The 24,074-nt window shown below is 37.2% G+C and overlaps 3 protein-coding genes across 5 annotated transcripts; 1 reads left to right on the forward strand and 2 right to left on the reverse strand.

Annotated features, from left to right (window-relative positions):
* Positions 1-892: 892 nt before the first annotated feature.
* On the reverse strand, positions 893-5,349 carry LOC118059348 (disease resistance protein RPM1). The gene is made up of 7 exons (XM_035072199.1): positions 5,274-5,349; positions 4,193-4,457; positions 3,168-3,556; positions 2,926-3,063; positions 2,356-2,805; positions 1,845-2,080; positions 893-1,564 (listed from the first exon to the last, which is right to left on the reverse strand). The coding sequence occupies exons 1-7, from the start codon at positions 5,347-5,349 to the stop codon at positions 893-895; spliced, it is 2,226 nt and encodes a 741-aa protein (XP_034928090.1).
* Positions 5,287-20,860, forward strand: LOC118059331 (mediator of RNA polymerase II transcription subunit 13). 3 transcript variants are annotated; one of them, XM_035072180.2, is made up of 23 exons: positions 5,287-5,454; positions 5,580-5,694; positions 6,919-6,992; positions 7,119-7,258; positions 7,413-7,499; positions 7,713-7,800; positions 7,890-7,970; positions 8,253-8,330; positions 8,419-8,498; positions 9,523-9,601; positions 9,705-10,034; positions 10,211-10,270; positions 11,294-11,534; positions 13,077-13,328; positions 13,792-15,150; positions 15,272-15,539; positions 15,628-15,760; positions 15,967-16,054; positions 16,200-16,278; positions 16,738-17,033; positions 17,509-18,583; positions 18,990-19,361; positions 19,878-20,860. In XM_035072180.2, the coding sequence occupies exons 2-23, from the start codon at positions 5,671-5,673 to the stop codon at positions 20,480-20,482; spliced, it is 5,889 nt and encodes a 1,962-aa protein (XP_034928071.1). In that variant the 5' UTR covers positions 5,287-5,454; positions 5,580-5,670; the 3' UTR covers positions 20,483-20,860. The 3 variants fall into 3 exon arrangements, with proteins under 3 accessions (XP_034928071.1, XP_073260667.1, XP_073260668.1); XM_073404566.1 differs by lacking the exon at positions 6,919-6,992; XM_073404567.1 differs by lacking the exons at positions 5,287-5,454; positions 5,580-5,694; positions 6,919-6,992; ... (4 more) ...; positions 8,253-8,330; positions 8,419-8,498 and adding an exon at positions 8,788-9,133.
* Positions 20,861-23,094: 2,234 nt separating this feature from the next.
* On the reverse strand, positions 23,095-23,555 carry LOC118059332 (arabinogalactan protein 13-like). The gene has a single exon (XM_035072181.2). The coding sequence runs from the start codon at positions 23,414-23,416 to the stop codon at positions 23,237-23,239; it is 180 nt and encodes a 59-aa protein (XP_034928072.1). The 5' UTR covers positions 23,417-23,555; the 3' UTR covers positions 23,095-23,236.
* Between the last annotated feature and the right edge of the window lie 519 nt (positions 23,556-24,074).

A 24,074-nucleotide genomic window follows, 5' to 3' on the forward strand; every position in this document is an offset into this window, starting at 1 on the left:
ATCAAAACATCATTTTAATTTAAAAGCTTAAAAATAGGTTTTAGAATATAATTTATATTATTTTTTAAAACATTTCCTCAAGCGAAAATCCTTTAAACTTGAAATTTATATAGACCCATATTATCTTGTGCTTGATTTTTATCAAATAAATAAGAGTGGTGAGATTCGAATTCGTGATCACTAGGTCATCAAGGTTTTGATATCATGTTAAAAAATCATCTTAATCTAAAAATTTAAATTTTTATATAAAGTTTCAAGATATGATTTATATTCTAATTGCACCTTGCATTATATATCAGCCCTGTTCAGTTCTCTTGTGGCAGTCAAGAGAAAGAAATCTTCTTGAAGGAAAGTTTAAACGATACCTCCACCACCCAGAAAAGCAAATCCCTCTCAATAAGATTATCAAATTTCAACACTTAATGGGCTACTTGACCAGACTCATCACCATTGCCAGTTAATATATGAATATATTAGCATAATAACTTCAAGGAAAAATGCCTCAAGATGTTCGTAAAAGTGAACATTAACACAACATAACATAACCCATGACAGCAATAGCAGTTGCAGTTGTCACGTTAATTCTCAGAAATATAATAACAACACAACCGGCTCATTGATGTTGAGAGAAGAGACATATTCACAGAAGCAAGAATCTAGTTGTGCAGCAGGTTGAATCTCACATGGAGGCTACTGCAAGAAACAACAAGTGCTGGAATGGAACATATTTGAGAATGGCAGTACCGTGAAGTGCTTGATTACTATAATCCACGCCACCTATCAAGAAAATGAGTGATTACAGGAACATGGTATGTTAGAAAGGAGATATAAGTAAAGCTGAATGTATTGACGAATTCAATATATCAATACCTAGATTTGGTGCTCGTGTTAATCATTCAAGATATCTTTTCACCTCTGCAGCATAAGATGTTTCATCGTTGGGATCATAAATCCCGTCGTATTGGAGACATGGCACGTTCTTGACCATCCAGTAGTCTTCCCCTCCATTGCATGACAATCTTTGAGTGGAGTCATCTGGCATCCCTGCAAATGACAATTCTTTGAGGTCTTTCAAGTGTTGGATTCCTGAAGGCACCTGTCTCTGTTGCGGGCAAGCTCCTATAGCTAGCTCTTGAAGAAGGGGCAACGCTCCTTTTTCTATTATAATGGGATTCAATCCAGAAAGAGAAAGCCACTTGAGCTTAAGAAACCCTCCTTCAAAATGCACTTCCTCTTCATCGTATCCACAAAAGAACCCAAGAGATTTTAAACTGGGCAAAGCTTGAAAGACTTTAACTGGATCATCAGTCAATCTTGAAAAAACTAATCCCAACGTAACTAGATTGTTCAGTTTGGAAATCCAACATGGAAACCTTTCTGATTTCCCATGAAGGTATAGACTTTGAAGGTGAGGAGGAGGAGGAGACATTGTTTGCGCTTCAAGAATCTCATCCTTGTTGACTGAAAAGACAGATTGTGTTTGCAAGTAAACCATCTCCTCTAACGCAGTGCATAAATCCCTTCCATGTTCTCGTTTCAAATCCGTGATCCCCAATTTCCTCATCTGCTTCAACATTTGCAACTCATTGATTAATCTCACATCATGATCTACTTTAATTCTATGAAGTGTTTGTAAGAATTCGATCACCAATACTTCCACGTATCTTCAACGTACGAGTCTTTTTCGTGAACTCCCCACAAGATGTCGTAGTTTTGGGAACCTGCTGATCTCAACTGGCGGCTCCTCCACAAAGGAATTGCTCAAATCTATAGTCTCCAAGTTGTAGAGCTAGCCGATGGATTTTGGGAGTTTGGACACTTTAGCATCCTTTAGGCTCGAGTACCTTGGATGCAACAAGTTTCCCAGTTCTTTGGGGATGCGATCTATGGGATACGTACCTTTCAAAATCTAACATGGTCAAAAGCTTAAATTTTGTAAATATTGCAGAGATTAAAGGCTTCTGGACATCAACTCCATTGAATACCATGACAGAGCGAGTTTGAGACTTGGTGCTGCTGCTGCTCCTCGAAATGTTACTAATCACTCGTTTGCTTATGGAGAGTCGCCGCCGTGCTATGCCTTCAATAGATGAGCAATTCTTGGAAATGTGGCAGAAACTCAACTCCACTGACTTGGAAAGAATGATGTCACGCACTAAATCATGAACTCGACATGTTCTAAGAATTCCTTTCAAACCAGCTTCATTCAGCTGAACCAAACTTCGATGGATAAGTTCAAGTATTCTTCTGCTGTCTTTTCTAACGTCATGCCTAGCTATTATTGTATAAATCCCTCAGCAATCCATAGTTTGATTAGTTTACTACGCCTGATGGAGAAATCCTCTGGAAACATACCGAAGTGTAAGAAACAAGATTTGAGGTGGTAAGGCAGATCATTGTAACTGAGGAAGAGAATTTTTGTGACATTCTCAACATGCGGATCACAAACCAGTGCTGAACCGAGGTTATCAAGCAACCTTTTCCATTCGAGAACCACCTTTTCCTTGGTTGCTAGAAGTCCACCAACAGCCACAATTGCTAATGGCAATCCTCCACACCTTCTAACAATGTTATGAGATAATGCCTCCAAATCTTTAGGACAGTTCCCTTGAAAGTCAAACTTGAATGCCTTCTTGCAAAAGAGTTCCCATGCCTCTTGTTGAGGCAGAGGTTCCATCTGATAGACATGAACTAACGAAGATCGTTTGCAAAAGTTAGCAACATCCTCGTTTCTTGTTGTGGCCAATATTCTACTTCCGTTATCATTGTTGAACAAAGCATTCTCCACATCTCCCCAGAAGCCAACTTCTCATTCATCATCAAATACAACGAGATATCTCTCTTGTCGTAGGTATTCTCTAAACTCATATATAACGGATGAGACATCCATGTCAACAATGGTTTTAGGGACAAGCTGTTTTTTGCCTTCATAGAGTTTCTTTAGCATGCTCCTCAGTTGCTCCTCCTTATCATATGATTGAGACACAGTGATCCACGCACGACATCCAAAGTGGTTCTTCACTTTGTGTTTGTCATACACATTCTTAGCCAGTGTGGTCTTCCCTATGCCGCCCATACCAACCAGGGAAATCATAGTCCTTTGGGATGCTCCGTCTACCGAGTATATATCAAGTCATCTCTTGGAGATTCAATGCCAACAAGCTCACCTTCTTCAATGAAAAGAGATTCCTCTCGGTGATCATGCAATAAGACTGTTGTCCAATTGCTACTTGAGGTGACATGCTCTGAAGAAATGAACCGGAATCTTTCACTTCTGTCGTTGATTTCTTGAAGTCTTGCCATGATATCTTGAATCCCTGATACTATCTCATGACGCGGTTTCAATTTACTAACCAAGGAACAAATGCTATACAGGACGGAGCCCATTAATCCACGTTGTTGATCACGATGTTGTGCCGCACAGGCTTCAACCATGTACTTATCAATGACATCTTCAACGCAGTAAGCTACTTCTCTTCCTTGTTTTACCCATGCTTTCACACCTTCACTGATTCCTTCTTTATCTGCCTTTGAATCCGCATCTTTTAGGAAAGCCCTGATGATTTCCAGATCGTCTTTGATACAAGCAACTTTTTTATGGGACTCCTTTCACTAGTTCACTTTGTGAGTTAGCCATTGAACCAACTTGTCAATAGCAAGACTCATTGCTGCATCTGCCATCTCCTTTACTCTTTATCAACTTCGATCCTTTTCTAATACCTCCCTGTCCTGTTACCATCCATATAATCTAAAGCTAAGTTTCGTAGCTAGTATATATATATATATATATAAACCAACCATGTCCTAATTCTCAAGAAATGGAAGTTTTAAGCTCAAAATGATTTAATCAATAAATTTATATATAAGAGAAGATAAATTTAGTGATTCTTTTATTAACCAGCTGCTGCTACACCTCTTATATAGCCTCCCGTGGAGTTGAAGAAGCTTGACAAAAGCAGCAGGCCACTGCCCCACTGATGCTATGAAAATCAGACCAACAGCTTGTGTTGACCAGCTAGCGGTCTGTTGACTTAAGGCAGAAAAGAAGCCAAGAGCCGAGAAGAGAAAATAGGAGCAGCCAAGCTTGCCCTTGAAAAGAATGGTTTTGCTCTTCCTCGTTACAGAGGTAGTATTCGACCATTCAAGGGGAGACACAATATATTCAGAGTGTGGTCTTGTCTTAGAATCTCACTCGATCCATGAAACATCAGAGTAAAGAACTTCTGCGAATGAATTAGGAGATAACGATCCAGTTCGTGTTGATGGATCCACCAATCCTTTATTAACAGATGGTGGTTCGATTTTTGGATGCTTTGATCTAATTCTAGACCTGGACCAAAATGCAGTAATGACATTGATGGTGACATCAACTCTATGCAAGCTGTTGAACTGGCTTATCCGACTAATGAAACTGCCATGGAAACTTCCGTTCTGATCAACAAGAGTCTCCTCTGTGCCTGAAAAAGTATCATTATCAGAGGGCAACGTCGCACCTTGCGGCTTTGCCAAACAAGGTTGGCGGCACTTCGAGTTGCTCAAATTTCTCAAGAAGGCTAACATTATAAAAACGTTCTTGATCAATCTCTGCCCGCGCTATGCTGAGGGTGGAGAGGTCTAAATTTTTTTAAAGTAAAAATCATCAACATAAGTTTTCTGTTTATTTTTAGCTATCACATTAACTGTAATCATTATTCTATTTTTTTTTAATGATAATTAAAGTAAGTTAATAAAAAAATAATATATCTATTTTTTGCGCCATTAAAAGCTAAGAAAATCATAAATTTGATAAAATAATGTTTAAAATCTATTTAAAAATTTGATAATAAAAAACTGATTTATAATAATATTTAAAAATTATATCAAAATTAAAAATAAAGTAAATCTGGTAAAAAAAAATTATAGACCCAATATAAACACAAATTCCTTGACATGTCTTGCATGCTAATCAACTTAGCTACAACTTATAAAACGATTAAAATAAGATGTTAAGTCTATCTCAAATTTTTATGATAATATATATCTTAATAAATATTAAAAAATAAAATGATATGATGTTGCTTTTATGTATATTTAAAAAAATTTAAATTTTTTATTTATTTTAAATTAATATTATTTTAGTGTTTTAAATTATTTTAATATTTTAATATCAAAAATAATTTTTAAAAAATAAAAAATTATAATTTTAATATATTTTTAAATAAAAAATAATTTAAAAAATAACCCTAACTATACTTTATACTTTAGGTTTTGTTCCACACAAATTCAAAACATACGTGGGCTTGACAGGGTCGGCTTTGGCTTGAGCACTGGCTGGGCCTTTCCCTTTCTCTGGAGTGGCGAGGAATCCATTTTATGCAAAACCTCATTTCAATTCCTTCCAGTTTATTTATTTTTAATATTATTTATTTATTTCTTCAGCTTCTGCTGCTGCTGCTCCTCCTCCTTCTTCATAAGGTAAGCCAATCAAGTCACGTCTCTCTATTCCGATTTTTTTAATTAGGGTTTTTCGTTTTCGAATTCACTAAACGGCGTTGAGTTGTTGAGTATATCACTGCTTCACCGTTTGATTTCTTTTGCAGGTTGGAGAGAGAGAGATGTAATTTGTGGAGTAATTTTCTTTTTTGAGCAAAAAACAAAGAAAGCTTTTACAGGTTGGAGAAGGAGGAGAAAATGTGGACCAATGTATTCAAAATTGTATGTATTTTTAATGATTTTTTTCTTACTTTTTTTTCCAGCTCTGTTATTATTTATTACTGAGTTCTCTCTCTTGGTAGTTAGTTAACGAATTGTTTTTTATTGAGTAATGCAAAGGATTCTTCGGGTTTTGTGCCTGGATGAATAATTGAAATTCAAGTTTATTATTTAGAGAAATGCTAAGTTTTATCGGATGTTCGAGTTAGATTGTTTGTTTGAGGTTGTTATTTGATCCGATTTAATGATGGGATCAAGGTTTTAAATTTTCAGATGAATTAACTGAAAAGTCGTGTGGCATTATATGTAGTACTTGATTTGCGTTAGTGGTGGCGTATTAGCTGCTTAATTTAAAAAGGAATGCGTTTTGTGTAAATGGATTACTATGTATAGAGTTCTTCGGGATGTGGTTTTTTATAGGCAGTGATTGAGAGGGATTTTGTTAGGAGAGAAAAAATGTAATGCAGGGTGGAAATGAGACATTCTTCTAGAGATCATGAAACTTGACCAAGTGGAATGAGAGTTGCATGTATAGTAAAGATACTCCTGTAATGATGCACATGGTGGAATGCTAAAGTGATGGCATCTGAGCTTCTTTATCCAAAATTAGATGAATAGGTAAGTGCTGGTATTGATTCTAGAATCATGCTCCTTCCAAATATGCCATTCCTTTGAGCATGTCAAGCTATTCCAAATTACTTTACTTCACTTTGCTTTCTCAAAATCCTTTTCATGCATTAATAACAATTCTTTTCTGTTATCTGGACAAACTTAATGCTTTTTAGATATGAAAAAAAAAAAAAAAAAACTAATTGGCTTAACAACAGCTTCATGGCTCAGATCCTCTGTTTTCCCTTCTGTTCTTAAGTTTGCCTTGGTCCTTTTATGGAAGACTTGTTTTCCCAAAATGGTAGTAAAATATCAAAAGATCTTGGCATATTTGTGGCTAACAACATTTTTAAGGGTTTTTTTTGTTCTTATTGGCTTCAATCTTTGTTAAATTCTTCTTATTTTACATTTGCTCTTGCACGTAATGTTCTTATGAATTTGAGAATTTCTTTTTCTGCCTGAATGCCTGATCAAACTTGCCACAGAATTTTATTTCCATTTTATAACAATTTGAACTGAATATTTAGTTTTTATGCATGTCATCTTTGTGGAGTTTGTTAATAACTATCCTTCTTTTGCTCCATTTTCCTTTCTTAACTTTATCAACCATTTCTACAGGGTGGTCTGCATCATGTATCATGGTTCCAGTTTCTCCCTAATGAATCTGATTTGAACTCTTTACCTGATAAGAGGCAAGAATCATTTGCATCGCTCATCTTTGCCTGTGATTTGAACTCAAGAGCATCTATATATTAGAGATGGTACTCACAGTTAGGTGTTAAAAGATCATTAAAAGATATTTTTTTATGGTTGAACAGTGTAAAAGTAGAGCAGAAAGACTTTGCTACATGGCTTGTGCTTTCAGCTCATTTTCAGTTGCAGAAGGAGGGGTTTCTAAGCACATGGACCAATTCCTTTGTTGGACCTTGGGATCCATCACAAGGTCTACATAATCCTGGTAAGAATTGCAATCAGTGACCATCTACCAACCACATGGTCCTTGCTTCCATGCATGAAAGAGAAAAACAAACAAATGAATCTGATCTTGTGATCATGCATGGGTTAGGCTGTGTTTGAGGTCTGACTGTGTTGGTTATATAACTTCCTAACAGATGAGAAAATAAAGCTCTGGCTTTTCCTTCCTGGACGTTACTCATCTGTTGTTGATAAGGCACAGGCTGCAGTGTCTAGATTAAGAGGTAACATTTGTTCATGAGTCTCTGTCGCTGCCACTCCCTTTATTTTATTTTTTTCTGAAATTCATATTTTAACGATTCAGGCAGGTTATGAATGTCTGTTATCGTCATTACCTTCTCTTCTGTTCGCCTTTTGCAACATTTGTATGGAACTTGAGCTAATGGTGGATAATTATATTATCATGAGTTTAATCTCTTTGTATCTTTCTTTTGTAGTTGTTGCATCTGGAGTTTGGGTGGCTCCTGGGGACTCTGAAGAGGTTGCAGCAGCCCTTTCTCAGTCTTTGAGGAATTATATAGAGAGGTAAACTTTTGTTGCTTTTTCTGGATTTTAAGCATCCATTATATTTTCTGTTTGAATTATTTAAACTAAAATTATATTGGTTTTTACAGAGCATTGACCGGGCATTCATACATGAGGTTTGGAGATGTATTTTTAAAGTACCATCCATCTCAAAGTGAAGGACTTTCCAGGTTGAACATAAATATTTCTTGATTAATAGTAGTATAATTATAATAATGGCAATTTTCATCACCAAAAACATGATATCAAACAATTTAATGATTTTAGGGCCTCTGCATTCTTTTGGTCCTTGCTGTTGCTTTTCCCCACCTGCCATTCGTTTTCAATCCAATTCATGACTAGACCTGCTAGTAAAAAGGTGTAATATTGTGTTAGGCAGTCAAACTTATGTTTCTTTTTAATAATGTAATTTGGTTGTATTCAGTGGTTTATTTTTGGTGAATGTTTTGCAGGAAAGGACGGCCCACAGTTGAATTCATCTTTTCTGCCTCTGAGGAGGCGATCTTTGTGCACGCAATAATATCTGCAAAGTTGGTTGAAATTTCATAAATTAATCGTTTCTAGTTATGATATTGCACCAATAACTTTCCCTAATATACATGTTTAATATGTTTTCAGGCATATCCGTGCACTTTCAAATGGTGATGTGGAAAGAGTTTTAAAACAGTCTTCTTCTAATTCCAGTTATAGGCTTCCAGGTTGGTGCACATTATATTTTGGGATTTCTTAGAAATGATCTTATCACATATTTTACAAGAATATTAGGACATCTTCATGGTGATTACAGAATCAGAAAGCCTTTTTATTTTTGTTATGTTTATTATGTCTAGGTAATTCATAATTTCTGGAATGGTATGCAACAATGGTGCTTGAAGATTGGATTGAGCTATGGAACCAATTTCACTTTTTTTCCCATGTTGTTTAGGGCTTAAGCTTTGATTTACCCTTGCTCCAAGCAGCCAGGAAAGGGTTTTGTAAGTTAACACAAGTATAATAAGATAAGAAACACCTCATCTAGTTGAATCATAGCTTCTGGATGGTGTCTGAAACAAGAAAGAGAGATGAAAAGGAGTGTCATAACATGTGGATACTGGTTTGAGAAACATAAGAGAAAAAAAATTGTTGTCTGAGTTTGAACGACTACTTTAAAATACCTTCAAGACAGAGTAATCACTGGAAGGAAATATAAATAAACATAAAAGTGCAATTGACCGTGGCTCAGTTAGACATCACTTTTCCTTGTGGAGTGTGGAGAAGTTAGTTTGTTGATGCATGAACATGTTGGGATGTTGTGATTTGTATCATGAAGGCATTCGAAGGATTCCCTGCTAAGGTTTCAGTGTTTTCAACATTCAAGCAATTTTGTTCTTATTGCAAGTATTCAAGGTTGTGCCACATGGTCAACTAGGAATAACTCGGCCATGTTACTGGGAATATCATTTCTGAGTTCTAGACAGCAACATATGTATTTGCAAAGCATATGGTTATGATTTATTTGAGCAATTATTTATCCAGTATTTCTACACATGCTTAACCTGTAAAATATTCCACATCCCTCTAACCACCTATATTGGTGGTGGAAAGGTCTATGTATGGGCATTTGTTTCACCCACCCTTCCTTCTTTATGAATAGCTGAATTTCTTGTCATGTGACAACGTGAATTATGCGTATCTTTTCTATATCAGAATCTCTAAATTGTGTCTTGTGTTTTCATCTTGTAGTGATTGCTTCTCCCCATGGAATTCGTGGTTCACTGACAGGATGTTGTCCGAATGATCTTGTCAAGCAAGTGTTCATGAGGTAATTTTGTGTTTTATGTAGAATTCCGTATGTTCACACTTCTTCCTTTCTTTTGGAGTTTAGGTTAATATTTTCTACTGGCAACTTACGTTTTCCTCAACAGTTCTGGCAAGTCTAAGACATTGAATGGATTTATTGGCCTGCCGTATCATGTTTCTCAAGGGCCTGGCTGCCAGCTGAGGGAGCAAAATTGCTATGTTGAAATTACACTAGGCTGCCCAAGGTCAGAGAGTGACAAGGAATTGGAAACAAACTTGAAATCAACTAAAAATTCATCCAAGAATCATATTGCAGAATCTCCTGCAGTAAGGAGAGGTGATCAGAAGGTATCACCAGATCACTTATCAGCTTATGAGAAAGCATTTATATATCCAGTTGAAGCAATTGTTGTCCCAGTCTTGCCAAAATCTTTTGCCAGGTCTTCTTTGAAAAGGTAAATTGAATTATGTTGTAGTTATTTTCTAGTTTTGGAGAGAGGGTTATACTTTTCAAGGTTGGGGGTATATTTATTCTCTAGTTTAATAGATGGGATGATCACAAAACTTGTTTCTGTTTGTTCATAAATGTTGTTATATGTGGCTTAAGCTAATATTGATTTTGTACTCGCAGATTTTGGCTACAAAATTGGATAGGGTCATCACTGCCTGGTTCATCATTCTTTATGCACTGGTTAGTTATGATCATTTTTGGAAGAAAAATCGCTGATACTACTTGAGAAATTATGCTGTTAAAGTTCCCAATTTTTTTCAAGTTAATAAATCCAGTCCATCACTTGCTTTATCTTTTGACAATTATCTATATGCCTGGGTCTTTTTTTAGGTCATGTATGTGCCACCTTGGATTGTGTTTGCCATGCTTTCAAATCACGATCCCAATGACAGCTTGATTGCCTTGGTCATCTTCATTATGCAGCATTAGTAACTTTTAGCAAATTTTTAGTAACTAGCCATTTTAACACTGTATCTTAATGAACACAATAGCAACACTATGACTGGTTAAATATCATAAAAATACCCTATGCTTCAATGTCATAAAATATTCGTCTACAAAACAATCCTTTTACTGAGATATTTACCTCAAATCTTCAAAAAAGGATAGTTGGATCTTGACTTTTGAAGCAAATGTTTCAAGTTTAATGCTTGATCCAGGTGAAAATGATATATATATATATATATATATATGAAGAAAATGGTGTGGGGTGCTTCGAAAAAGTATGAAAGAAATGGGATAGAAATCAAAACTATTGGTGGGGATTTTTAAAACTGTTGGCATACACAACAGTATGTAATTTATGGTTGTGATTTGAGAAAGTGCTGTTATAACAGTGAAAAATGGTAATGGGAAGTGAAAATCCCATTATTTAGAGGTCATGGTGTTACAAAACATTCAATGATTAAATTTCATGGTAATTTTTATGACTGGTTAAATGTGGTTTAGTAGAACAAGCAAGACTTGAATAGATACTGCCTGTCTCATAATTATGGACCCAGGACATCCTTATTTATAAGTCCTTGTCATCAACATGAATAATGTTTAAAAAATTATATTGACTTCTCATTTAGTTATACATACACTTCGATTTTTTCTCTACTTCAATAATTAGTAAAAAGGTTTTGAAACAAAAAAGACTCCTTACAGGGATTATGGTCTTTAATCTTCAGTTTGGCTCTTACATTTTTCTTCTTTCTTCAGTGGTGGTGATACAGATTTTCTGGAAGGATCTTGGATTGAATCTAATGGATTACGTATGCAGCACAGCTATAACAGTAGTAGCAATAGTAATAGTAGCAGCATCAGCTCCATAAGCAGCGGCTCTAGTGATAGTGATTACAAGATGACCACCGGTGAGCTTGAGGCTGATGGTGATTCATTGTCATGCAGACAATCCGGTTTATCTTCCAATGATCAGATGGAAATTGATGACCTCAAATTGGTACTCCTTTTCATCCATATTCATAGTATTGACTTCTACATTCCTTGAGTTTATTCATTATCTGTAGACAAGGATACCTATGTTTCAGCTGAAGATGAAGATGAAGATGGTGTTGTAAACTCTAAAGTTCACAAAAGTCTACATATAATGACATGTCCACAAAATCTAAACACAAGGGACAAGCATCTTTTCCTGTTTTTGAGTTTATCTTATTGGCATGGGTTTTTCTTTTTAAGTGTGCACAAACTAGATAGTATGGTATATGATCCTTTTAGAATGGCATCAAAGGATCCATATAGCTGACCCTAACTAGTTTGGAATTGAGGCTTGTTGTATAAACTAAATAGAATAAACAATTGTGAATACAGAAATCTAATAGAAGCCTTGAGTACTATAGCCTTTGTCAGCCTAATATTTCACAGGATTATGCCATTTAGTAACTCCCACAAGGTAGTCGTTTCTTGTGCAGAAATTGCCACTACATAGCTCAATGTCTTCTTCACATAGTTGAATTTAGCAAAGTAGATTATGTAATTGCCATTTCATGTTGGCAACTGTCCAGCAGGAATGTATTGTTACACGCATGCACATATACTGCAATCTAACAAAATTATACATATTGCAAGTTCTATTGTGAGTTGGATCATTTTGTTGTTTCATTCTTGTATTGTGTTTCATCAATAGAAGCAGGCTACTTGCCATTCCTATACACTGAATCCTTAGATTCTTGATCTTATTCTTATATCTTTTGTGATTTGTAAAAGGGATGTCTAGGACCTTTATGGTACTTCAGCAATCCTAACAATCCATGATTCTGCCTAAATGCATATCAGCCCATTTTCAACCCTACTTCCAAAGTGATAAGAGACTAGGGAGGGTTAGACATGGGTTACTGCTTTTATGTTGCCTGTGGCCTCTAGCAGGAATTTCTGTATGATTGCTACTGTTTTGATTAATATTAAAAATTCTCATTCCTGGAGGTCCCCTCAATATGATTTAGGTGTGAACATTTGATGCTGTTGCCTAATTTTCCCCTACAACTAAACTATCAATTGCCCAAACTGTGGATTCTGAGTTGGGGTTGAATATGCACTTCCATGGTCTGCTTACTAGATTGCTCTCTTAATTGACTCTCATCTGGTCTCCTCTTGAGCAATATACGTTTTGATTGAGTTTTATCCTGCAAAGAAGGTATACAGGGGTAAAGAAACCACTCCCTTTAGTTGACTATGGCTGCACTTAATTACTCCACACTAGAAGTTGTAGGTGATTATGTTCATTTCTTTCATATATATCTTATCAATATGATCTAGGCATGAGCCTTTGATGCTGTTGCCTTACATTTTTTGTTAGGCAAGATGGGTTCCTTTTTCATGATTTTCTGGACATGGTTTGTATGGGTTGTGACTAATTAAGGGACACTGGAAAGTGGAAACTTGTCTTTATGGATGATGAATTTGAACAGCACTTGAACCTGTCTTTATGTGTGTTCGTTTTAGACATTTTGTGGGATTCAGACAGATGACTATGCTTCTTATGCAGGGTTCTAAGCGTCCTCAAACAGGAATGACTGAGCCATATGGTCAAGTGGGCATGGTTAAAAATGCTCCTATGCAAGAGTTTGGTTCGGTTGAAGTTAATGCTTCAGCTATTACAGGAATTGCAAATGAGCAGATTGGATCTCGTTGGGATTGGGATGATGACAGGGGTGCAGGAATGGATATCCAAGCTCTTCTCTCTGAATTTGGTGATTTTGGTGACTTCTTTGAGAATGATGATCTGCCTTTTGGAGAGGTAATCTCTTATAAACTGCAAGCGTCACACAGTGCACAACTAGGGGAGATATTCATTTGTATGCATGCTTTTACTAGTGCACGCAAATTTTTATTGAATGTTTATCCCCTGAAAGGAATGTATAAGAATTGTAGATATGTCGATGGGAAAACATTTTGTGACACGGGAAATAAAATACTCCATACAAAGCAATGGAATATTTGACACTCAATACAGATTATTATTGTCCTTATGAACCTAGAAGGCATTTCTTTCTGCTGACAGACCTTGATGTTGCATTCTATCAATTGCCAAATAGCACTAGAATCTAGATGTTTTATTTGAATTGAAGTTAGAGAATTTCTTATCAATTTTCCCCTTGGGAGCTTGGAAGGTCTATAATTTCTTTATTGCCTTGTTATAGTAAAAAAAAATAAAGTTTTAAGCTTTTCTGGAACTAATTCCAGCCCTTTGTTTTGTGAAGCCTCCTGGAGCAGCAGAGTCACAGGCTCTTATGTTTTCTGGTCCAGATTGTGGTGAAGTTGCTAACACTCCTATAGGAGTAATGGATGTTGTGGATCAGATGCTTCTGCCTGCAGCTTTCCCATCTTTCGAAAGTTTTAATCCATCTCCTGCAGCAGCCATAGATGAAAGTGCCAGCAAAAGCCAAGAAGCCACGCACGGTGCTCTGGCATTAGTTCCAGTGAACTGCACTCCACCATCTTCTTCAGGTGAGTTTGATTATTTAATCAAAGCTGAAGCTTTGATGACATTTGCTCCAGAATATGGCGCGGTTGAAACCCCTACAAGCGAATTATCCTCATCAATTTTCAGACGCCCATATTGTCCAAAATCTCGCCAAGTGGAGAGCTCAAATCCAAGTTCAAATAAGTATGCATATGGTGCAACACCACCATCTTCTCCTTTCTTTGAAGGATCAAATGAGAAAACTGGTATGCAGGTGAATCTGAAAACAGGTGCTGGAAGGAATGACACAAAAAAATATTACACTCTTGTGGAAAGTGGGAAAGTGCATCTTGATAGAAGAACTTTTATATTTAATGAAAGTCATCCTACAAGTGAGGCGATGGTGCCATCTCCATTATTGACTTCCAATTCCTCAAATACTGTCAAATCTGTCCAGAGGAAAATGAGCGATGGCATACTAGGAGCTGAAAATTTCTTATTTTCTATGAAGACTGTTCTGGCAACTGAAGTAGAATGCATTATGTTTCAAGCTTCCATGTGCAGTATGCGACACAAGCTGTTGTCTTATGGTAACCCTACACCTGTAAATTTGAGTAGGTTAAGTGGAGGCACTGTTTTGAATCAGCTGCACGGTGATGCAAGTACCATGACGGACAGCATATCTGGCAGGTATGAAGTGAAGAAAAAAGAATCTATACCAGTTAGAATAGCTGGGGATATGGATGGGGGATTGCTAGATGGACACCTCAATGCACCTGTAGGTGTTTGGCGCTCTGTTGGAGTTCCTAAATTAACAAAACATACTAGGTCACCAAATATTGAAGTTAGCGCATCCTTGCCACACCATTCATTCAGTGAGGAAGGAATTCTCTCTTATAGGCAGAGGCAGCAGCCTCTGCAGGAGCTTTTGGATGGCATGGCATTGCTTGTCCAACAAGCTACTTCCTTCGTTGATGTGGCTCTGGATGCAGATTGTGGTGATGGTCCTTATGGTTGGCTTGCATTACAAGAACATTGGAGGCGTGGATTTTCTTGTGGGCCTTCCATGGTCCATGCAGGTTGTGGGGGGGCTTTGGCTGCTTGTCATTCTCTGGACATTGCTGGCGTAGAACTAGTTGATCCACTTTCTGCTGATGTAAGCTTTTGTTTTTCATTTAGTACAATTTATTGTGGGATAATGGTCGAACAGTTACTATATTTCTCCATCTAAGCATCTTTTTCTGTATTATGATGAGAACCACTTTCCTGTTCTTCAGATTCATTCTTCTGCAGTGATTAGCTTGCTGCAGTCTGAAATTAAAACAGCCTTAAAATCTGCATTTGGGAATTTGGATGGTCCATTATGTGTCACTGATTGGTGCAAAGGCCGCTTTCAGTCAGGTGATGGAGCAACCACATGTGATGGACCCATTGGGGAGTCCACTTTAAGTGGATGCAAAGATTCTTCAAGCATTGGAACACTGCCTGTTGGAGAACCAATGAGCCCAGCCCTCTCTTGTGCTGCTGTATCATTGTCTCTCAAAGGTATGGTAATGCTGTGTTCACATGCACATCCCATGGCATGTTTGGTTTTTGAATTTACAGGTACTTAACATTTTCTCCATTGCTGCAGCATCCAGTACATTGGATGGAGCTAAAGTGGATGAGACATCCCAAAGGAGATCAAACCAGGAAATAGAGCCAGAGCTGCATTTCAGGATAAAGCCGACAGTGTTTGTTCTTCCCTCACCTGCTATTCTTGTTGGGTATGTATTGTGATTGGTTTTGATTCCACGTCAACACCTGATAAATTAAGAAACAAATTTAATATCTTTAGATGAGCATTGCCTTTCCTCTTTTTCAGTGAATGTGAAGGGAATTTTTGGGATAGCTCTGTGAGTTCAGTTTTTTCATTCAGCTTTAATATTTGGTATCATTGTGTATGATATGTGCTTTTGTTTTTGTCTAATAGGTACCAGGATGATTGGCTTAAGACATCGGCAAGCTCTTTACAACTCTGGGAAAAGGCTCCTTTTGAACCATATGCTTCACCAAAACCAGTAAGAGCCTTGCAACCAGTGCATTCTAAGGATACTCCTGCTGTCTGTTTTGTATCCCTGGTTTTTTTTATTGTCTCTGAAAGAGATCTTTTGTGGATTTCATTGCAGATGATAATGTAACTTTATTGTTTGTTAACTTTTGCAGATTAGTTATTATGTTGTATGTCCAGACATCGATCCCCTTACTTCTGCTGCTGCAGATTTTTTCCAACAACTTGGAACTGGTGAGTGTATATTCTTTCCCTGGTGATGTGTCAATTCATCATGTTCATAAAATACGCCCAACCATTCCAATGAGGGGAAGGGTCCCACATACTTTTCTCTTGGAGGAAGAAAGTGATTTCTAGGTTTTGTTCAAGTTCTGCTAACAACTATGTGAGAATTTTGCTGCTTAAAATTTTGTGATCCCAGTCTTTTAGGGAAGTTGTTTTTCTTTTGTTGAAGAAGTTCCTAGCCGTAGAGGAAAAAAGCCTCTGCTATTGACTTATTCTTTTCACTTGTGTTTCTGTATCTAACTTGTAAAACACATGTTTCATGAAATTTTCCTGGATTTATCAATGTGTGTGCAATCATGTGTTTTTATATTGCATATCCTATTTGAGTAATTCATTTAAGTTCAATGGCTGCATGTCATCATGTAAAAATTGGTTCAGTATTGTAAGTGACTCTTTTTTCCCCTTCAGTTTATGAAACTTGCAAACTGGGAACTCATTCACCTCAGAGTTTGGGAAACCATATGGAGATGGATGCTGGGAAATCTTTGTATACTGGTTTTGTACTACTTGATTGCCCTCAATCAATGAAGATAGAAAGCAGTAATGCATCTCTTGTGGGATCGATAAGTGATTATTTTCTCTCTCTCTCCAATGGTTGGGACCTGGCGAGCTATCTTAAGTCTCTCTCAAAAGCTGTCAAGGCTTTGAAAATTGGTCCATCATTATTGACAAACCCAAAAGAAGGAAGTAGCAGTTCTTGTATGGTAAGTAGCAACTTCTGTTTTCCTTTTCTGAAGGATGTGTTGGATTTTTTTTTCTCCAATTGCTTTGCCTTTTGTATCCCAAAATGGCATTGTTAGTATGGTGTTTTCCAATTCTTTCACTTTTAGCCACCACTGTTGATGAGAAATGCTCTCCGTTATTGATGGATGGTGTCATTAACTTATGATTTTACTTGTGATATCTTGTTATGATTGGAAACTGCTTCCTGAAATTATGTTTTTTATGTGCTTTCGGGTAATCTAGATGGGTTTGTTATTACTTTCTGCTAGTTTTAAGCTCCATAATCTGTAGAATTCAAATCATGCTGTGTACTATTATGTTGTGTTTCTGTTTCTTGAGCTTGAAATAATATGTTTTTTAGTGGCCACAGTATGCTTGTCTGCATCTTGTGTCAGGCACATAACAGCATGCTAGTAAATTATTCTGTAACTGAATACCTCTCTGATGGTTACTTAGGTTATCTATGTGGTGTGCCCCTTTCCTGAACCTGCTGCAGTTCTACAAACTGTCATTGAATCCTCTGTTGCTATTGGATCAATCATTCCCCCAGCTGATAGAGAGAGGAGGTCTATGTTGCTGGGTCAGGTCAGAAAAGCATTAAGCAGCTTGGCAGCTGTGGATGATGCATCAGCATCAAATGTTCTAGTACTTTCAGGGTTTAGCACTCCTAAATTGGTATTGCAAATCGTGACAGTTGATGCCATTTTTAGGGTTACAAGTCCAGCTCTTAATGAGCTCATCATTCTTAAGGAGACTGCTTTCACTGTCTACAATAAGGCTCGGCGAATTTCAAAAGGATCTTCAAATGATGTTCAGTCATCATCAGCATCAAGTAGATCTCACTCAGCATTAACACAAATGAGTTCTGTTCCAGCAATGTGGAATTCTTTACCACGAGAGGCTGATATTGATTCTAGATTGAGAGCCGGTACCTGGGATAATTCCTGGCAAACAATAAGGACTGGAGGCTTGACCTGTGATCCAAACAGAAATGGAGATTTTTCTCTTCAAGATGACATTCACTTCATGTTTGAACCACTTTTTATTCTTTCAGAGCCTGGATCTCTGGAGCATGCTGTCACGCCTGCAGTTTTTGGTAATTTAGGCTCTGAATCTTTAAAGATGCAATCTGATGATAGCAGTGGAAGCTTCATGCAAAGTGCAAGCTCAGCAGGGAGTGTGGATACTGGATCTAGCTCTCAACATGATGGATCTGAGCCCACTGGCCTTGGATCTAGTCATCAAAACGCACTTCCAAGCCTGCATTGCTGCTATGGATGGACAGAGGACTGGCGTTGGCTAGTTTGCATCTGGACAGATGCAAGAGGAGAATTGCTTGACAGCCATATATTCCCTTTTGGTGGAATTAGCAGTCGCCAGGATACAAAAGGTCTGCAATGCCTTTTTGTGCAAGTTCTGCAGCAAGGATGTCAGATACTTCAGTCTTGCTCCTCTCCTGATACTGGCAGTGTAAAGCCTAGAGATTTTGTGATTACTCGCATTGGAAGCTTCTTTGAGCTTGAATACATAGGTACAAAATTTCCTTTCACATAGTCCTCTATTGTTCTCTATTTGATGGTGACCGTCAATTGATTTGTCATGTCCGCTAGTTGGAATAGCTGCTTCACGACTATTTTATTGTTCAAGTGCAACAAGTAAATGGTTTATGAATTCAGTTTAAATAATAGATGTTTTTCATTTTACTTCACTTACCAATTACCAGTAATGGCTGCAGTTTTGGAGTGCCTGTATATGGTTTATAGTATTTGTAACCTGTTGCTAAGTTGCTAGAAATTTATAGTCGCGTGCAACTATTATCCATTTAGCCTGTTGATGAAGGATTTTCTGATGCTGTAATTATGACATGACCTTTATTTTTGTTCTATCCTTTTGGCATTAACATTCTGTTATTTTTCTTATATTATGTGATTAAACAGAGTGGCAGAGAGCCATTTATTCAGTTGGGGGTTCTGAGGTGAAGAAATGGCCACTGCAACTACGGCGCTCAATGCCTGAGGGGATGGCTGCAAGTACTAATGGTGCTTCTTTGCAGCAGCAGGAGATGAGTTTAATTCAAGAAAGAACCCTGCCTTCCTCACCTAGTCCATTGTATAGCCCTCTCTTGAAAGCATCTGGCTATATGAAGGGTGGTTTGGGGCAACCTTCTTCAAGAAAACAGCTTATGGGTGGGCACACTGTTGTTGACAACTCAAGGGGGATGCTTCAGTGGGTGCAGAGCATCACTTTTGTTACAATTTCAGTCGACCATTCTTTACATCTAATGTTTCAGGCTGATATGCCATCTCCTGGTAAGATGATATTCTTTCCCTCACTCTCATTCTTTATTTCCCCTCGATGCATTCATATTCAAAGCATTTTGATGCTCTTGTTAAAAAAGTTTACATTCTTCTTCTATTGTTTGTTGCATCTGGTTTTGATGTCTCTTGTAGCTACTTTTAATCAGCCGTCTTATTTTCTTGGATGTGGATGGACACCTTGGCATAGTCTTAGTGTCCTTGTGGGAAATTTTTGGTGTGACTTTAGATAATGTTCTTATGTTGGTGTGATGATGAAGATGCACAATAATAAACATGTTAAAAGCTCACATTATGGTGCTTAATATTGGGAATGGTTTTACTGGGCATGCGTGGACAATTACGTAGGCACACATACTTGGTGACTTACAGGAACATTTGAAATATTTTTGATCAAATCCTTGTAATCAGGTGTATGTTGAGATTTTTTGGAACATCTTTTCCTTCACTAATCGGGGCTGGAATTTTAAACTTTATTACCTTGAGTACTAACAGCAAAAGTTTGTGTAGGAGGAAATGGCAGTAGTGTTGGCCCATCAATCTATCGGGAAGGTATCTCTCCTGTCAAGTCTCTTGGTTCAACATCCGCATCTTACATTTTGATTCCATCACCCAGCATGCGCTTCCTTCCCCCAACACCTTTGCAGCACCCCACATGCCTCACTGCTGAATCCCCACCACTTGCTCATCTCCTTCATAGTAAGGGATCTGCAATTCCTCTCTCCACTGGTTTCGTGGTTTCAAAAGCTGTACCTTCCATGAGGAACGACTATAGGAGCGATGCAAGAGAAGAATGGCCTTCAGTTCTTTCTGTGAGTCTCATTGATTATTATGGAGGTAACAACATGACCGAAGATAAAATGTATAGAGGGATTCTGAAGCAAGGGGGACGGACTTTAGGCACAGATGGTAAAGATTTAGAAATCGGAACCCAATTAATTCTTGAAAACATCGCAGCAGAACTTCAAGCCCTATCTTGGATGACTGTGAGCCCAGCATACTTGGAGCGACGAACTGCTCTCCCATTTCATTGTGACATGGTTTTAAGACTCAGAAGACTGCTTCATTTTGCTGATAAAGAGCTCTCTTCACAGCCTGGTCGGTCGCAGGTATAAGAGAGAAGTAACTTGCTTGGTTTTTCTCTTTCTAGATATTGAAGAAGACTCAGAAATCTCAAGCAAAACTGTCTGTGCCGTGCCTTGCCGCACCGTGCCTTCATCCTCATATGTACAATAAACTGTAAAATGTAAACGTAATTGTAGCCTGCTGATAGATAGCCCTCCTTTTTGAAGGCGTAGAAAGTAAGAAATGCAATGTTTGGGAAGAAGTAGTTAGATCTAACAGGTATAGTTTTGACAGCAGATGCTGAAGATGTAAATGAATAGGACAGTTCATTGCTACAAGAGATCTTTAGATTATGTTAGACATTACCACCATTGTAATGGTGTCCATTGTTCTTCATCTAGTTCAAAATTATTATTTTTTTGTTATTATTATGATTCTCTTATAGCTAAGGTGGAAGATGTTTTTCTTCCGTTGATAAACCTGATCAATTAATTCTTGCCATTTCCTTTTTACCTCATATTTTCCATACATGACTAAACACTATCCATTAGTTTCAAGTAGTTTTTATTGACATAACCGAGCCATAGATATTGAATCTATCCTGGACAATTCAAAAATAAATAAATTAAAATGATGTTGTTTTGAATTGAACAGGTTAATTTCAATTACTTCTTCAAGTTCAATTAACTTGTTCAATTTCTAACCTGAATCAGAGACTCGATAAATTTGAAGCAAACAGTAAAAAAAAAATAGTCTCATGTAGAATTTGTTCCAAAACAATCTACTTTACACAAAACTAACGGGTTTCGTGTAAATAATGGATTCTCAACAAACCAAAAAATAATTTAAGAGAAAAAAACGGGACAGGATATGAGTGGCACTAATTTCTAGAAGCCAAGGTTTTTTATGCCAAGTCTTGGCGTCCAGACAAAGCTTACCCCAACCAACCACTTCTGCCTGGTGATTCTGGATATGGTCACTTTCACACAAATGATGTGAGATTCCACATTTCATCTTTGCAAGCATTTTTATTCGTATATCCTCTGTTTAATTTAGTTGATTATGCATGTGAAAACAAAATTATAATGGGCAGCAGGTGCTTGGATTCCAACTTACTAAACAATATATTAGTGAGTATAATTATCCATGATTAAGGCCATTAAAGAGGTTTACAAAGCTTAATATTTATATGAAGCTTTACAGGGAGGGGGGGCTGCAATCTCACATTCTAGGCCCCAACAAGCATGTGCCATTTGTTAACAATTTCACATAAACAACTGGTTTTAACTCCTGCTCTGCCCTCTTACTCATAATTCTCATAACATTGCTTGATAAAATGCCCAAGTATAATAATCCAATGCATTTGTGGTGTGGTTTAGGGATTGGATGGCCTCAATAGTGATTCTAAAAATAAAAATAAAAACTATATTTGGTGAAATTAATGGGGAACACAAGGATGGCAGAGTTTAATGACAATGGAACCTTTTGTGACAGAATTTGAGTGATAACAAACTAGTTTTTTCCATTAATGACTATGGTTTCCCTCGATAATCAAAATTGATGGTAGAATTCAGCAGGGTTATGGTGGCATATCATTGTAGGGCATCCCTAAAGTTTTTACGGCTATCATTTATCAATGGTATAGTTCATGAGAACAAAGGAAGAATCATGTGTCTCTATCAAATTTCATAATATCTTTCTTGTGGGGCTATGGTGCATCAGGGCAACGGGCAATATTTCCCAGGCCATTTAGCCTTCCAAATTGGAATGTGTCCCCTAAGTTTTGAGATGCATTTGGCCCTTAGAATCAGAACATCTCTAGTGCTTGGAATTAAGGTTTGGTTATTGTTATTTTGGAAGCCCTTTTGCAGATTTGAATTGGACAGTGATTATCATAGAGATGCTTCTGCCAGGATTTTGTAGCAAAACAATTCCTTTCCTATAAACTACCAGGCCATTTGATTCTGGACCACATTTCTTCCCATGTTATGAAATTTTAACCATTTCTCTAATTCACATGGTAGGCCATGCCTTCAAATTCAGTGACATTGTGCCTAATACAGTCAAAATTGAAGGCCCCAACAAGCACTGTCTACAATCATCATCTTCACCACACAAATCCAGTAGAATCTGCCAAACTCCAGCTCATTACCATGTTTCCAACAAAAGCTCTCAACTCTTTCTTTCACTTGTTTAACAGCAATCTTTTCTTAATGACCCCTCTAAGCCTCAATTATGGAATTTGTTAGAAGGTGATCAAATGGTTGAGAAGAACACCAGTTACTCACATAAAAAAGAAAGAGCACCAAGCATTCATTGGAGAAGTAGAAGTAAAAGAAGATTTATTACTAGAATAAATCACAAATACAAGTGAGAGAAGCTCAAGGGCAAGTAGGATACATGAATAATGGATGGACAAAATCCACCAACACAAATCCAAGCTCAAGGCTAGCTAATACTCTAGCTCCACACCCCCCCCCTCCCCAAAAAAAAAAAAAAAACAGACACAAGAATTATACAAGTCATGATAATTACAATACGAATGCCATCAAAATATATCAATCACACCCCAAGTACATGACTTTAAAGATCAACAATACATAAATAAATACAAAATAAGAAGAAGAAAAATCCCAACCCATTTCCTCTCCCTCTTTCCTTTGTCTCTCCCATGTTGTAGCGTGAAAGATCCAAGATTACAAAAGAGTAAAGAAATGAGATCAGAGAGGGAGAAAGAAAGATGGGTAGGGAAAGAAATGGGAAGAAAACATGGTAAAGCATCTAATGAGTTGAAGTTGGGTGGCTCAAAGGAAGAACCCAAAGGCAAGAGCAACAAAAGATGCCAAGAATGTGGGAACAAAGATGGTGGCATCAGATGCTGGGCTTGGTGCTGGTGCTTCGGCAGCTGTTGCCTTTTGCATGGTTGAAAAGGCCATCAAGACCACCATCAAGACAGCAAATACCTTCATTTTCATTGCCTCCATTTTCTTGTTGTTTAGCAAAGAAAGAAAGACTCTAGAATTCCTCTTTGAAATGAGATTTGTTTAGAGAGAGATGCAGAGAGAGAATGAAGACAGCAGCTCGTAGGAATGTGGATGGTAGGTGTTTCTGTGTGGGTGTGGGTGCGCATATATAAAGGGGTAAAGGGAGAGATTTTGAGGAGAAAGGTGAGAACAGGGTGGCAAAGACAAGGGTTGCCAAACAGCTGTCCAATGTTCCTTTGTGGGTCTCCATATTTTGCTGTCTTGTTCGATATCTCTCTCTCTCTGTTGAATTAAAAATTGATTATTATTTTTTTGTTGGGTTGTGAATGATTTCATTCAACGTTGTGGGAAATATACTCTTTTTTTTAAAAAAAAAAGAAATTGCTGGCCTTCCCAAGTTTGTTGATGGGAAAAACCTTTCATGTGGTTGCTTGCTAACATGGTTTGATGAGTCATTGTATGGTCTTAAATCATTGGCATGACTTGAAAGGATAATAAATTATTAAGGTTCTGTAATATATATATATATATATATATAAAAGGATCTTAAACGAAGAATAAAATCTTGTAAATTCTTTTTCCAATGTAAACAAATTGGATATTAATTAGCTATCAACTTTTTTTCCTCTATTTTTATTTTATATTAATTTTATTATAA

The sequence above is a fragment of the Populus alba genome, chromosome 14 (assembly GCF_005239225.2).
Source record: "Populus alba chromosome 14, ASM523922v2, whole genome shotgun sequence".
Taxonomy (NCBI): Eukaryota; Viridiplantae; Streptophyta; class Magnoliopsida; order Malpighiales; family Salicaceae; genus Populus; species Populus alba.

What these genes read in the sequence shown, in the direction of transcription:
- LOC118059348 (XM_035072199.1), bottom strand. Translation starts at nt 5,349, where the DNA reads ATGGATTCCTCGCCACTCCAGAGAAAGGGAAAGGCCCAGCCAGTGCTC. An exon ending in ATCTCTTTTCATTGAAGAAG is followed by an intron (nt 3,064 to 3,167) that starts GTGAGCTTGTTG and finishes TGGGCGGCATAG; the next exon opens with GGAAGACCACACTGGCTAAG. An exon ending in ATCTTGTTTCTTACACTTCG is followed by an intron (nt 2,081 to 2,355) that starts GTATGTTTCCAG and finishes CATCTATTGAAG; the next exon opens with GCATAGCACGGCGGCGACTC.
- LOC118059332 (XM_035072181.2), bottom strand. Translation starts at nt 23,416, where the DNA reads ATGGAGGCAATGAAAATGAAGGTATTTGCTGTCTTGATGGTGGTCTTG.
- LOC118059331 (XM_035072180.2), top strand. Translation starts at nt 5,671, where the DNA reads ATGTGGACCAATGTATTCAAAATT. An exon ending in CATATGCTTCACCAAAACCA is followed by an intron (nt 16,055 to 16,199) that starts GTAAGAGCCTTG and finishes TAACTTTTGCAG; the next exon opens with ATTAGTTATTATGTTGTATG. An exon ending in TTTCCAACAACTTGGAACTG is followed by an intron (nt 16,279 to 16,737) that starts GTGAGTGTATAT and finishes TTTCCCCTTCAG; the next exon opens with TTTATGAAACTTGCAAACTG.